Consider the following 14512-nt stretch of genomic DNA (forward strand, 5'->3'; position numbering starts at 1 on the left):
ACAACAAATCGCTGTTTCTCTCTCCCCACCCCAACCCCGTCCCCTTGCTTCATCTCTGTCTAATATCAGTAAATAATTTAAAAAGAAAGAAAAGGAGAGAGGAAACTGCTCCTGAAGGATTCCTGATCACCATATTTCTCCCCAGAGCAAGGATTCAGCATGACTGCCCCAGCCTAGTCTGCAACCTGCCGGAGCTCCTGGTTCTGTGCAACCAGGTTTATGGTGTCTTGCAGGGTGCCAGCCAGCAGGCTGCCGTGGTGACGCTCTGTGGCCCACAGCTCCCGCCAGGCTTGGAACACCTGTGCCCAGATTCAGAGATGTCTGTCAGTTAGCCAGCATGGTGACCAGCTCAAGGCCTGTCCTCTGTCCCTATTAACCTGTAACACGTGGCATGTCCGTGCTCGGATGGCCTGCACATGCAGGTCATAGAGGGCTATCAGGTCCTGCTCCGCAGTGGCCCGCTCTGCCGCAGGCCTCCAGCTGGAGCCTCAGCACTGTCTGCTCCCGGTGCCACTGCTGTCTCTTCTTGGAGGCCTTAAGTGTAACACAGTCAGCCTTTCGGATCCATGTCCCGTTCACGGATTCAACCAACCCCAGATTGAAAATATAAATTTATATTTTTAATGTTCCATTATTGCTGATGTTGTAATATGTAGTTAGGCCCACAGTGGCTGCGTGTCTGAACTGAATATGTACAAAGTTCTTTTTCTTGTCACTATTCCTTAAACAATACAGTATAATAACTATTTACATAACATTTACATTGTGTTAGGTATTATAAGTAATCTAAAGATGATTTAAAGTATATAGGAGGATATGTGTAGGTTACATGCAAACACTGTGCCATTTTATATAAGGGATTTGAGCACCCGTGAATTTTGGTATCCGTGGAAGTCTTAGAACCAATCCTCTATGGATACCAAGGGACAACTTACTTTTTCTTGAGAGCCACCTGTGTGCCTGCTCTGTCCTACACACTTCATGTGTCTGATCTCATTTTATCCAAGGACAACCCTATGAGGTAGTGTCATTTTACAGACTTGAAAACTGGATCAGAGGGGTGATTTAACGCCCAGATTCACATGGCTAGTGAGGGGCAGAGCTGAGATGACACGCCTTTCTACAGTTCACCATCACCCTGGGGTAAAGTCGAAATTCAGAAGCATGTCACATGCCTTGCCTCTGACCATGCACCTGCCAGGCTCCAGCCAGACTGATGGTTTGCAATACCCAGAACCCATTTTGCCATTGTTTGGCTCTGGACCTTTCTTCATACAGTATTGTCCTCTCTTAGAACATGTGTTTCTCCACCCCACACCCCATGCACATAAATGTTGTTTGTTTGTTTTTTAATTTTTTTAAATATATTTTATTGATTTTTTACAGAGAGGAAGAGAGAGGGATAGAGAGTCAGAAACATCGATGAGAGAGAAACATCGATCAGCTGCCTCTTGCACACCCCCTACTGGGGATGTGCCTGCAACCAAGGTACATGCCCTTGACCGGAATCGAACCTGGGACCCTTGAGTCCGCAGGCCGACGCTCTATCCACTGAGCCAAACCGGTTTCGGCTAAATGTTGTTTCTTAATTTGTTCCAATAAGTTATATTTACTGAGTGCCTCTATGTGATGAGCACAGACTGCCCCTGTGGGGCTCAGAGTCTGGTGAATCCCCCTGGCTGATTTACTTGTCCTTTAATTCTCAGCTTGGGTGCCATCATCTCTGATCCACTCCAGCCTGGGTCAGGTACACCTCTTTGTTCCCACAAGCCCCTACTCCCCTCATCACAGCACTTAGCACCAAGAATTGCCTCATCTATCCCCCACAAAACTCTGAGGAGAGAGGGTATGGCCCAGTCTGTTGTGATTGACACCGGATCTCAGCGCTCCAGCATAGTGCCTGGCCCAATTAGAAGACTCAAATCCCCTACATGACCCTCCTTACCTCTTCCCCAGCCCCCAGGACTTTGACCTGGTCTCCTGCCTCCTCCTGTTCCAAATGCTTCAGTTCCTCTTGGATCTAAATTTGGTGCTGTGCTTGCAGTCTCTGCCTCCAGGCCTGGGCCAGGAAGAACTGCAGGGCCACATCTGGGGCCTGTCGGGCCTAAGTGGCATCAATCCGGGCTCAGCCAGAAGCCATGTATGCACACGGCATTGGGACATAGGGCCCAACATTTCCAACAGAATCCCATTGCCAGGGCTTCTCCCAGAACTACATCCCAGACTTTGCCCTGGAAGAGCCTGTAGTCTGGACAGAGATTTGGAGGCCATGGGGGGGGGGGGGGGGGGAGAATCACTTTTTAGTCTCCATTTTCCTCATCCATAACATGAAGCTGATTAAAGTTATAGAGAGTATGAAATAGGATAAGGTACCCAAATAGGAGCTTACATGCTTAATTCCAAGGCCCGGGGCTGTAAAAACAAGTTGTAAGTAATCATAAAAAGGGAAAAAGAAAAACAGGAAAAGCTGACGGGCAGCCTTCCAGCCACCCTGTGACAAATCGTGGGAGAGAGCGCCCCCTTCTGCACAAGAGCGAGCATGCATCCTGAGAGTCTAAGGACTTGGCATTTGCACCTGCGCTGCCTTTGATTCTCCCAACACTTCCCTTCTGTGAGCCTCAGTTTGCTCACCTGAAAATGGGGAGCAATATCCTCTCTGCTTGAAATACTTCTGTGGTTTCCTTTTGACTTTCAAGATAAAGTCCAAACATCTCAATAGATTTACAAAGTCCTGTATGACCTAGCCCTATTTCCCTCTCCAGCCCTCTCTCCTGAATCTATGCCTCAAACTCTATTCTCAAAATATTGAGCTGCTTGCAGTCCCCAAATAGATCAAGCACTCATTTACCTCTGAGACTTTTCTTGTTATTTTCTCTGCCTGGAATGTTCTTCACTCATTGCTGACCACCTCCGCCAGGAATCAACTTCCCCTGAAGTCTTCCTTCCCTTTCTTGCCAAGACTAATTTAGATGCCCCATAGAACCCTATGCTGATAAGCCCTTTAGAGAACTGATATGGTGTTGTAATCGTTTCTCTCCGGCAGATTGTAAACTCCACGAGGACCCGGATTTCTTAGGGCCTGCATGACCAGCACATGGTGAGTGGTCAATAAATGTTTGGGAATCAATAAATTAATAAGGCCCATCCCGTGTGACTCAGTGGTTAAGTGTCAACCAATGAACCAGAAGGCCACAGTTCAATTCCTGGCCGGGGCATATGCCTGGCTTTCGGGCTTGATTCCCAGTGTGGGGCATGCAGGAGGCAGCCGACCAATGATTCTCTCTTGTCATTGATGTCTCTATCTCTCTCCCTTCCTTCCTCTCTGAAATCAATAAAAATATATTTAAAAAATAAATTAATGAGTAAAGGAAGAGCCCCCTCGTAGTGCTATGTAAACAGAGGGAAGGAAGGCAGACAGACATCAGTGTGGCTCCTAAGATGTCGAATAAAAAGATATACCTGTGGTTCTGGGAGCACCACAGCCTCAGCTTTAACCCCTGTGAGCATGCGGCTTCCTGGGTGCCGGCTCCAGGCTTTTACCACCTCAGAAGAGATGGTTCAAGGTGGGCTCTGGCCACTGCTGGCCCAGGCACCTTCAGAGCTCACCTTGCTCACCTGCAACTCCCGCGGGGCCCTGCCCAGCTGGCTGAGCCCACCGTCTGTCAGGGGGTCCCCAAGGAGGCCGGAACGCAGGCTCTTCAGGCCAGCCCGGCGGGCTTGGGCCTCTTCTGCCGCATCCCACAGGGTGGGCTTCACCTGTTTTACCTGCATCCTCCTTCTTGCAGCCCCTAAGAGAGCAGCCCGGAACAAGCTTAGGGAGCTACCTAGTAAGAGGAGACTCAGAGTGAATCACTCCTTCCTCTGGACTCCAAAGCATACTGCCTATAATACTTAGAATTTTCATTAATTGCACTATTCATAAAAACAGCTAATACCTAAAAACAGCTAATACCTATCAGGCTTTTTACATGTGCCTGACGTCACTGTGCTAAGCTTTCTATGGGTGCCTCTTTTTATCCACACAACACTCCAATGAGGAAACAACTCTAAAATTTTATCCTGCCTCCCCCCGCCAGTTTCTAGACAAAGCAAGTAAGGCTCAGAGACATCAAGCAACTTCCTGGTGGCTGGCAAAGCTGGAAGTCAAGCCCAGGTCTGTCTGACACTAAAGTCTGTGCCCTTAGTCATGATACCAAACTGGCCTATAAACACGTGTCTGTCCCTCACTGCTTTATCCTTGAGGGTGTGAACTGCCCAACTTATCTTCCAGTTCCCCAGGGCCTCGCACAGGGGGAGGTCTGGGAATGTGCTGGCCAGATGAATGCATGTTTGCTGATTTCAGAGACAGTCAAGGGGCCTGAGTTTTGTAGGATTGTTTTTTTGTTTGTCTGTTTGTTTGTTTTAATGGGTACCTTTCCTTCTCTGATCCTCCCTTTCCTCGTCTGTAAATTAGATCTGCCTCATGGGGTTTTAGTAAGAACCGAAGGTACTAGTCAGTGCTTGGTAAACTGTTGAAGGCCTCTGAAGGATGAGGGGTTGTTTTTACTATCGGCCCTGCCTCTTCAGACTTCTGCAGGCCGGCCACCCTGGGACCTATCTGAATCCTGTCCCTTCCAGAGAGTCAGACTCCCTCTGGGCTAGTGTTGGGGCTTTAGCTGGTTGGGTGAGAGGGTGGAGCAGGCCTAAGGCCAGATCTCAGAGCTTCCCAAAGAACCCCACACTCTCCCTCCCCCCACCCCAGGCCACCTTGAGGGTCCAAGCGAAGAAGAATGCTGGTGTAGTTGCTTCCTTCCAGGAGCCATGAGACAATCCAGGGCAGAGAGCCCTCCACCTCCTCTTCAACAACCTTACCAGCCAACACCTGCAGCAGGGGGCAGTCTCCGCCAGAGGGCAGAAGGAAGAAAGCCATCCACTGGTGGATGGAGAAAGAAACTATCCCAAATCACACTCTGATGGAAAGTTTGACTATTGCCAGTAACTTTTGTGCACCAACAGACAGATTTGCAACCTTGTGTAGATTTTAATTTTATTATTATTTAATTACACAAATAATATACTTTCAGTAAAAAAAAATGTTCAATTTTCTATCTGACTATGCACTTGTATTCAGAATATATAAAGAGCTCTTACACCTCAGTAAGAAAGAGACAAATAACCCAACCTTTAAATGACAAAGCAAGATAATATCAACAAAAATGTCAGAATAGAGAACTCTGGGGGTTAGTCTCTCCCCAGAAACATCTGGCAAAAATGGCCAAAATCAGCCTTGCTAGAACTCTGGGAGATAGTCAAAGATTTATAGCAACCAAGTGAATGCTTATCCAGGAGAAAGGTAACTTAAATATGGTAAGAAATTTTTGTGGCATCTTAACTTACCTAGCCCCAACCTCCTCCCCAGCACACAGGTGGTCTTGTAGAAAACAGCCCACATTTCTGGTGGGGGTGCCTGTTTCTGGAGGGAGCAGAGCCGATTTTGTCCCCAAGGAAGTGTGTTTGTCTGTTTGGACTGGTTGCGCTTTCCCCCAAAGGTCTGACAAAAGGGGCTTCCCTTTGTTTCTCTTATCTTGGAACTCGTTCAGGGCAGAGCAGTTACACCAAACACAAAACGTTTTTAAAACATATCCCCTCCCCCAAAACATTGAGAGATGAAAGAACAAGTAAAAATAATCGTTGAGGTAAACAATAGATACATGGAAAGATTAAAAAGAAAAGTTGGGGAGCCCTAGCTGGTTTGGCTCAGTGGATAGAGCGTCGGCCTGGGGACTGAGGGGTCCCGGGTTTGATTCCGGCCAGGTGCACATGGGTTGTGGGCTTGATCCCCAGTAGGGGGTAGGCAGGAGGCAGCCAGTCGGTGATTCTCTCTCATCATTGATATTTCTCTCTCTCCCTCTCTCCCTCTTCCTTCCTCTCTGAAATCAATAAAAAATAAGCTTTTTTTAAAAAAAAAAGAAAAAGAAAAGTTGGGGAGTGAGATTTGGGGGATCTTTAAAAAGTTCCCATGTGTACTGGGGAACCTAGAAAGCCATGCAGGTGCCCAGGGCAGGATGCATGCTCAAAAATGCCCTGAAAAGACCCTACATTTTCACCTCTGGCTGACTTTTAGGCTCAGTAAAAGCAGGAAGTGAGGCTAAGGCGGAACTATAAATGGCTTGACTAAGCATAGAAGGAGTGACCCAACACAGAGACAATCTGTAGAAACCTAGGGAATTTTTTTTTCTTTTCCTTGTCCTCCTTCCAACCCTACCCCTCCTCCACCTCCTCCTCCCTCTTCCCTTTTCTTTCTCTCTTTATTTCTTTTTTTTCTTAAGTTGTCATTGTTGCTGCTGCTGCTGTTTTTTGTCCCAGGAATTTAAGGAATTATGTCAGGTCACTGGCTCACCACTAAGATTAGAATGGAGACTTCAGTAACCACAAAGAATACCATCTCTGCAAAAGTTGTCTAGAAAAGTGACTAAGCAAACAGATGGCTCCATCCCAAAACAAGCAACAATGCATACCCTGGAGAGGAGGGTGAATCAGGTTTTTAGAGTCACTACATCACCATAATCAAAATATCAGAGCACTAAGGGGAAGGATGGAGACTTAAGAGACCAACATAATGAAGAATACCATCTTTAAAAAAAATACTCAGATTGGCCAGTCTCCAACAGAAAAAGTATAAGATATGCAAATAAACAAGAAAATATGGCTCATTCGTAGGGAAAACATTGGAATTAACAGGAACTATCCCTGAGGAAGCACGGACATTAAATTCACTAGGCAAAGACTTTAATTCAACTATCTTACATATGCTCAGGAAACTAAAGAAAATGATGTCTCAGTGAATAGAAAATATCAATAGAAGGAGAGCAATTGTTATTTTTAAAAATAGAAATTCTAGAGCTGAAAAGTACAATAACAAATTAAAAATCCACTAGAGGGCAGATTTGAGCAGGCACAAGAAAGAATCTCATTCAACTTAAAGATAGGTCAAATTATCCAGTCTGAGGAGCAGAAAGAAAAAACAATGAAGGAAAATGAGTCTAATAAACTTGTGAGATGCCATCAAGTATACAAATATATGCATAATGGGATCCCAGAACAAGAAGAGAGAAAGGGGCAGAAAGAATATTTGAAGAAATACTGCTCAAAAATTCCCCCAATCTTATGAAAGACATGATGAATCTATACATCCAAGAAGCTCAAAAAATTCCAAGGAGGAAAAACTCCAAGAGATCCACACCAAGACATGTTACAATCAAACTGTCAAAAGCCAGACTCAGAGAGAGTCTTGAAAACAGCAAGAGAGAAGCAATTTGTTATGTACAATAGATCCTCAATAAAATTAAAAACAAATTCCTCATCAAAAACTATAGAGGCCAGAAGGCAATAAGGTGACATGTTTAAAGTGCTGAAAGAAAGAAAAAAAAGGTGTCAACTAAGAATTCTATATCTGGTAACAACTATCCTTCAAAAATGTAAGAAAAATTAAGATATTCCCAGATATCTTAGCAAAAACTAAGGGAGTTCATGGCTAAAGAGAGTCGTTTGGCCTGTTGGAGGTGAGGAAAGGAGAAGACTCAGATGCTGCCCTGGACCTTGACATTCATCTTTCAGTCACCCCAACCCCCTATCCCCACAACTGTCAGTCTTACAGGGCTCCTGGAAGCTGTAAGATCCTCAAGGCCCTTCGCCATACACTCTGAGTCCCAGAACCCTTAGGAGGGTCAGGCCCTGGGTGGGACATAGTGACATTAAGCAGAGAGCAGGCCCTGTGGAGGAGAGGCTAGGATCAGGCCAAATGTCTAAGAGGTAGGAGGTGACAGGTACCCTCTTGTCCTCACCTGCCTTCACCCACTGTGGCCCGCAAATACAGTTCTGAGGCAGCTCTTGAGTCAGACACCTCCACCTCATGGGCATCTTCCACCACCCTGGAGGAAGGGGAGGCTGAGCTCACTCTTAGGCACCAGAGTTCCCCAGAACCTCTGCCTGAGGATCTCATGGGGCTCCCAAGAGCCTGTAAGAATCATCCCCAAGGCTCCAAGCTCAGTATATCCCCTAAAAGCCTCTCATCTTCTTGACCTTATTTTTTGTCCTGTCATCTGCCCGGTGAGGCAAACAGGGTAGTTGGGATTGCTCTCATTGTACAGATGGAGAAACTGAAGTTCTGCTCAGAGAGATGCTTGAATCACCCAGAATAATAATGGTTGAGCTGAAGAGGTATAAGTGGATGGGTGAGAGGAGTGAGAGGAATGGGGATATGGGATGAAGGGAAAAGGGTGAGATGGAGTCCTGGGAGCAAACTCAAGCCCTGTAAGCATGACCCCAAGCTCAGAGATTCTCTCCTCTGGGGTGGCAGTGGGGGGGAAACCTCCAAGGGTCTGGTTTGGAGGTGTCAGCCCTGCCTTAAGACAAACATTCTTGGACCCTGTTGGGCCCTGGTCACTCACAAGCCCAGAGGGGCCACATCCAGCACCGACAGGTTCTCTGTCCCTGGAGAGAGCAGGTCCTGAGTCCTCCCGCTAAGGCTGAGCTGGGATCACACAAACACATCAGGTGTTACTAACCGAGCCTTTCCCCAGCCTTCAGCTCACGTGATCCTCATGCCGGAGCTCTGTGGGCCAAGGAAGGCACCAAAATTCAGCCATTTCAGGCAGGAAAAAGGAGACCCCAGAAAGGTAAGTCCACACTGGTGAGCAGCAGAATGGAGCTAGACCCAAGCTCTTCTGACTGCCCTCCAGGCTCAGGCTCTTTCTGCAGCATCACCATGGCCTTGGCTCCCCAGGTCTCCCTTTCCTCCAGGGTCTCACCTGCGCCAGGTTAAGAGTACTAAGCACAGGGTCAGAGCTCCCAAGAGGCAGAGCTTCCTCAAACAGCATCTGCAGCAGCTAAAGTGGAAAAAAGGGGGTTCAATGGCGATTGAGAAAGGGATTGACCAAGAAACATCTTTCAAGATTTCCTGAGGATGAAGTCTGTTGCGCCCTGTGCTTGGTGTTGAGGAAACGGTGTCCAGGACAGAAAAAGGCCCACGCCTCACAGTTCACAGCAAGCTAAACAACTGAGCAGACATTTTCAATGGGGCCTGCTGTTTGCTAAGGCGGGGCCCATGAGGTTCTGAGGCAGCTATTTTGATTTGGGGCACTTTGATGAAGTCCCAAAAGAACCCAAGAACTTTCAAGTTTATTATCATTATTAGTATTATCAAGAACTGTGAAAATTAGACCTCCCTGGATATTTGATCTTTGCACACCGCTCCTTCCTGTCCCTCACCCCATCGGCCCCAGCCTCCTACCTTCTCTAACCTGTCAACAGCTGGATAAATTGACCCTGGCCAAACATCCTGTGAGGGCTCTACAGGGGCCTCAAGGAGGGATACCTAGTTCAGCTATGGTGGGGAAAGGAAGGTTCTTAAAGGTGCCCTAGAGGAAGCAACACCCCAGCCTCCTATACCTGTGGCTCCTCTGGGACTCACCTGAGGCACAAGCCGGGGTGCCTCTGTTTCCCAACCCCAAAGCAGCAGGGCCACATTGTATCCTTGACCAACAGAGCCCAGTGTGCGCTGGACTCGTGCTAGCAGCTCCTCCTCTGCCTCCTGCAGGGGGACACAGGCACAGCCTGGCCTGAGCAAAGGGCTCTGGAAGCACTCAGCACCCTGGGCTCCAGGGACCTGAGGGCTCCCACCCTGCTCCCATCGCCCTACCAGACCCCCCTACCTGAGCAGCATCAGAGCCCAGGACTCTGTCAAAGGTGATGCATTGTTCCTGTGGGCAGAGCTGGGGTCAGGATTGTTCCTCCCTTCTTCCCCTGCCCCACCCATAGTTTATCCCTTCTCCACCTTTGTCTTCAGAGTCCCTGGCTGAAGCAGGCGGATGCTGTTGGGCCCCTCCAGAAGGACTGTGGGGTGACAGGTCTCTTCAGGGCCTAAGAAAGGTGGACTTCATATCAACTCTCATGAGGGAAACTGAGCTCCCAGGACTCCTGAGTCCTGCCCTCAACCTTTGCCTCAGTTTCCTTTCCTGAGATGGTCTAGCCCTCTCCCTCTCCCAAGAGGCTCCCCCAAGCTGCACTACCTCTGATAATGAGTGTGTGGTTTCTTACCAGACTCTCTCCCCTGCTCCACTTCCACCACCACGGTGAGCATGGCCTGTGGGTTGTCAGTGAGGGCTGCAGGGGCTGAACTGCCCTGGCCCCAACCAGCCCCTGCGCTCACTGCCTCTCCGTACTCCATGGCTTCCATGCCTCTCAGATTCCCCTCAATAATTCATTTCTGATATGAGGATCTCTGGGCAAGGCCTCTAAATAATAACTTATCAAAGGATGTGACAGTCCCCTCTTTTCTGAGTTAGAACATTGCATGGGATTCTTCTTTTTTCCTCTTACAAAAAAAATGTTCAACATATCTGTGTAGAGAATAATATAATGAACCTCCAAGCCCCCAGCTTCAGCAGTTATCAACTAATGACCAGTTTTATTCCTTCCCTCTCTTTTCCTCACCACCCCCAAAATTCTCTATTAAACCATTATACCCCCAAAGGATACTTTTGAAGCAAATCCCAGGCATCTTATTATTTCATCCATAGCTATTTCAGTATATATTTATTGAAGGTCATCACCCCTTTAAAAACTAACAGCTTTATTGAGATATAATTCATATACCATACAATTCACCCATTTCAAGTATTCATTTAAACAGTTTTTAGTATGTTTGTAGATATATGTAATTATCACCACAGTTAATTTTAGAACATTTCCATCATTTTATAAAGAAATTTGGTTCCCTTTCCTATCACCTGCTTAATTGCCCCCCCCACACACACATAACCCCCAATCATTAATCCTCTATCTCTATAGATTTGCCTATTCTGAGCATTTCATATTAATGGAATCATACAACATGTGATCTTTCTGTGACTGACTTCTTTCACTTGACATAAGGTTTTCATGGTTCCTCCACATTATAGCATGTGTCTGCTTCTTCCCTTTCTGTGGCTGAATAATGTTCCATGCAGGGATTGAATGACTTCTGTCACCAACTTACCCAGAGTTTGACCCCACTTCACAGCTAAGAGCTGTGTAGATGTCATGTAAAAAAATAAGAGTATTATCAGTCCATCATTATATTTTATGACCAAAATGTCTCTCACAGCAAGGCCAGCCGTGTTTGCAGTCTTCATTCAGTCTTGTCAGGCTCCAAAATCAAGAGTGGTTTCTGCAATAAAAGACTTCAGCCTTTCAGGCATCTGGCATAACAGAGCTAAGGAACAATATCATCTTTTGTTCTGAGCCTCTTTCAAAGGGTTAGTGCAATATTGGATTTCCCTCATTGCATAACCCACTTCTTTAGTCATTTACCCTCAGCTACTAGTAGTTCTCATTTTTTCCATTTTCACACAAACTTTCCCACTTTGGAAGAAATGTAAGGTTTAGCTATGTGCTGGTCCAGGTTGCTGGCAACAATACTAGTCTAATAAGTGCCTCTCCTTCAGTACACTCCCTCTCATAAAGAGTAGGATTACAGCCTTAGCCAGTTTGGCTCAGTGGATAGAGCCTGGGCCTGCAGACCAAAGGGTCCCTAATTCGATTCAATTCTGGTCAAGGTTGCAGTCTCCTCCCTGGTCAGGCCCTGGTCCAGGCTTGTGCAGGAGGCAACCAATCGATGTGTTTCTCTCACACATCGTGAGATGTTTCTCTCTGTCTTTCCCTCTCTCTTCCACTCTCCCTAAAAATCAATGGAAAAATATCCTCAGGTGAGGATTAACAACAACAACAAAAGGTTACAGAGATACAGAACTAACGGGCTATCTAGACCACTATCTAGGCAACACAGCAACATTCACTGTCAACTCCAATTTTGTCAGATGGGTTGAAAGCACAGTCTATCTTATCATGCTCTTAGGAATTCTGACATAAAGACTTAAAGGTATGGTCACAGTTTCTTGCTTAGGGATCATCCTGTTTCTGGTACCTGCAGATGCATTCCTGGTCCTGGGACTCTACATCAGGTGGGAAAAAAGAAAGTTGAGATGGTAAGGGGAAGAATATTATAGTCATATCAGCATCCTCCCTCACCCTCTATTCCTCAGATCCCCCAGAAAAGTGAATAAATCTATCCAGTGGGGACTCTCATGTTGAGTGTGAGCATACCCTCAGGAAAGCATATATGTAAGCCCTTCCTGACTTTATCTCCTCTCCTCCCCCACATTTTAAACAACAAATGTTTCCATTGCTCATTCCAATTCTCTATTAAACCATTACTCTGAGGATGATATACAACATAATATGTCCATTTGATGTGGTATCTCTTGGCCCATTGCTGGACACTATGAGCTATAAAGTGAGGTTCTTGGTCTGAAGAAGGATAACTTGATGTTCCCAACTGATACAGTAATTTTTGCTCCAATCATCTAATAGTATTCTCAACATTTGCAACTGTAACTAGGTATGAAAATCCCAGTTCCTGTCAGGATCCACTTATAGCCCCCAGGGCTACTGGCTTTGGGTCAATGTAATCCATTTGCCAATTATGTGTATGGCCTTCCCCCTAGGGAATCTACCCCAAAGCCACTTACTTTTAAAAATATATATTTTTTATTGATTTCAGAGATGAAGGGAGAGGTAGAGAGATAGAAACATAAATGATGAGAGATAATCATTGATCAGATGCCTCCTACACACCCACTACTGGGGACTGAGCCCACAACCCGGGCATGTGCCCTGACTGAGAATCCAATCATGACCTCTTGGTTCATAGGTTGATGTTGATGCTCAACCACTGAGCCACTTTAGTCTCTCTCTCTCTCTCTCTCTCTCTCTCTCTCTCTCTCTCTCTCTCTCTCGTTGGCAGACATAACAGTTCTTGTTGGCATTTTGTGCTTCATTCAGCCCATAGTTCTTGTTGGCATTTTGTGCTTCATTCAGCCCATCTCTGCATTACTGCAGCAGCCCCATATCTACCCATTTCATGGACCCAGGTGACCACCTCAAGGGAGCTACTAGGAAATCCACTCACTGGTTCCAACCACCTTCCAATCCTGGAACACTGTTCTTCTGTGAGCCATTGACATGTTTTACTTTAATGCATCCTTCAAATTTCCATAGTGGTTTCCATAGAATTATGCTCCATATGGCCATCCCTTTAGTAGGCCAGTTTTCCATTGCCCTTCTATTTAACCATATGAACAGGCCATTTCTTACTGACTTATGACACTATTTTTCATGAGTCAGTAAAAACCCAAACAAAGGGACAAACAGCCTGCATTTCAGCCTACTGAGCTGATTTTTTACTTTCTTCAACCAGAGTGCTGGCCTTACAAATAAGACACTATATATGTTCACTTTGAAACTGCTATTATAAACCAAGCAGCTCCTTGCTGGTCAATCGAGAGCAGCTCATAGGGGACTGTCCAGGTGGTGAGAGAATCTGGTAGCTCCTCAGGTGGTTCCAAAGTCAATTCTAGGAGAAAAAGTATACCTGCTATGGAATCTGATATTTCTTTGCATTCTCCCAATAGCATGTTCCTGCACAAACAATTTGCATCTTATTATGGAACTCTTCTGGGCACTGTCCTAATGGGCACTGTTCTACCCATTAGAAAATTTCAGGGGTATGAGGATGTCATGGGTATTTCATGTTTAAGATTATTTCCTGTTTTAGGTACAGGAGCAGTTTCAGTTAATGTGATTGCAAGCTAGTGGAAATCCTTTGATCCAAAGTCCCAGCAATCATCATTGAGAGGCATTCACGGGCTTCTGCTTTAAGTTCCAGTGTACACTCCACACGGGGCTATTGTATAGAGAATTTGTCTCTACTGGCACTCTAGCTTCCATTTCATACTGTGTGGGCTCAGGCTGCTGTTCTATACCATGGATTACCTGTGGACACCCAGGAACCAAGGTTCCTTATTCTCCACCCTTTTATCCTTTCTCTTCCCAAACCAAATATTTCAGTGAGTCAGAGTTGTTCTAGCAAATTCCACTTCTCCTCACAACAACTATGTGGAGTTGCACTAAACTTCACAGGTTAAGGACACGGCCCTCTGCAAGACTGCTCTTATGTCATGCACCAGCTGCATGTTTGAGGGGCCCCGGGCCATCCACACATCTGAGTAGGGAGGTTTTCACTACTCTCTCTGGATCAATAATTCACTAGAACAACTCACAGAACTCAGGATTATCCCTATACCTACAATTTTATTATAGTAAAGTAAAACATTTATTTGTAGATATAAATCTGAAGAACCATAGGCTATCAGGGACCACAATGAATAACTGGCTAAATTTATTATTATGTAGAAATGGATATACAACATTTTGCTTATTTATCTATTTGTGAACATTTGGGTTGACTCCAGCTTTTGGCTATTATGAATAAACTAGAGGCCCAGTGCATGAAATTCATGCATAGGTAGGATCCCTAGGCCTGGCCGGCCATCAGGGCAGATAGGAGCGTTCTGGCTGCCAGCCGGGGCCTCCCTTCCTTCCACCCCACCCTCTGGTAGTCAACGCACATCATAGCAAGCGATAGAACTCCCAG

The 14512-nt window shown here is 46.0% G+C and overlaps 1 protein-coding gene across 1 annotated transcript; it reads right to left on the reverse strand.

Moving 5' to 3' along the window:
- Positions 1 to 173: 173 nt before the first annotated feature.
- On the reverse strand, positions 174 to 10216 carry LOC307099081 (uncharacterized protein; the record flags this gene model as incomplete). Its single annotated transcript, XM_079770277.1, is given in 12 exon segments — positions 174 to 299; positions 378 to 461; positions 1946 to 2020; positions 2024 to 2104; positions 3607 to 3824; positions 4747 to 4880; positions 7824 to 7910; positions 8430 to 8512; positions 8790 to 8867; positions 9452 to 9571; positions 9815 to 9900; positions 10078 to 10216. Coding segments are annotated over 12 exon segments (1311 nt in total).
- Positions 10217 to 14512: the final 4296 nt, after the last annotated feature.

This window comes from Cnephaeus nilssonii, assembly GCF_951640355.1.
Source record: "Cnephaeus nilssonii genome assembly, chromosome: 5".
NCBI lineage: Eukaryota > Metazoa > Chordata > Mammalia > Chiroptera > Vespertilionidae > Cnephaeus > Cnephaeus nilssonii.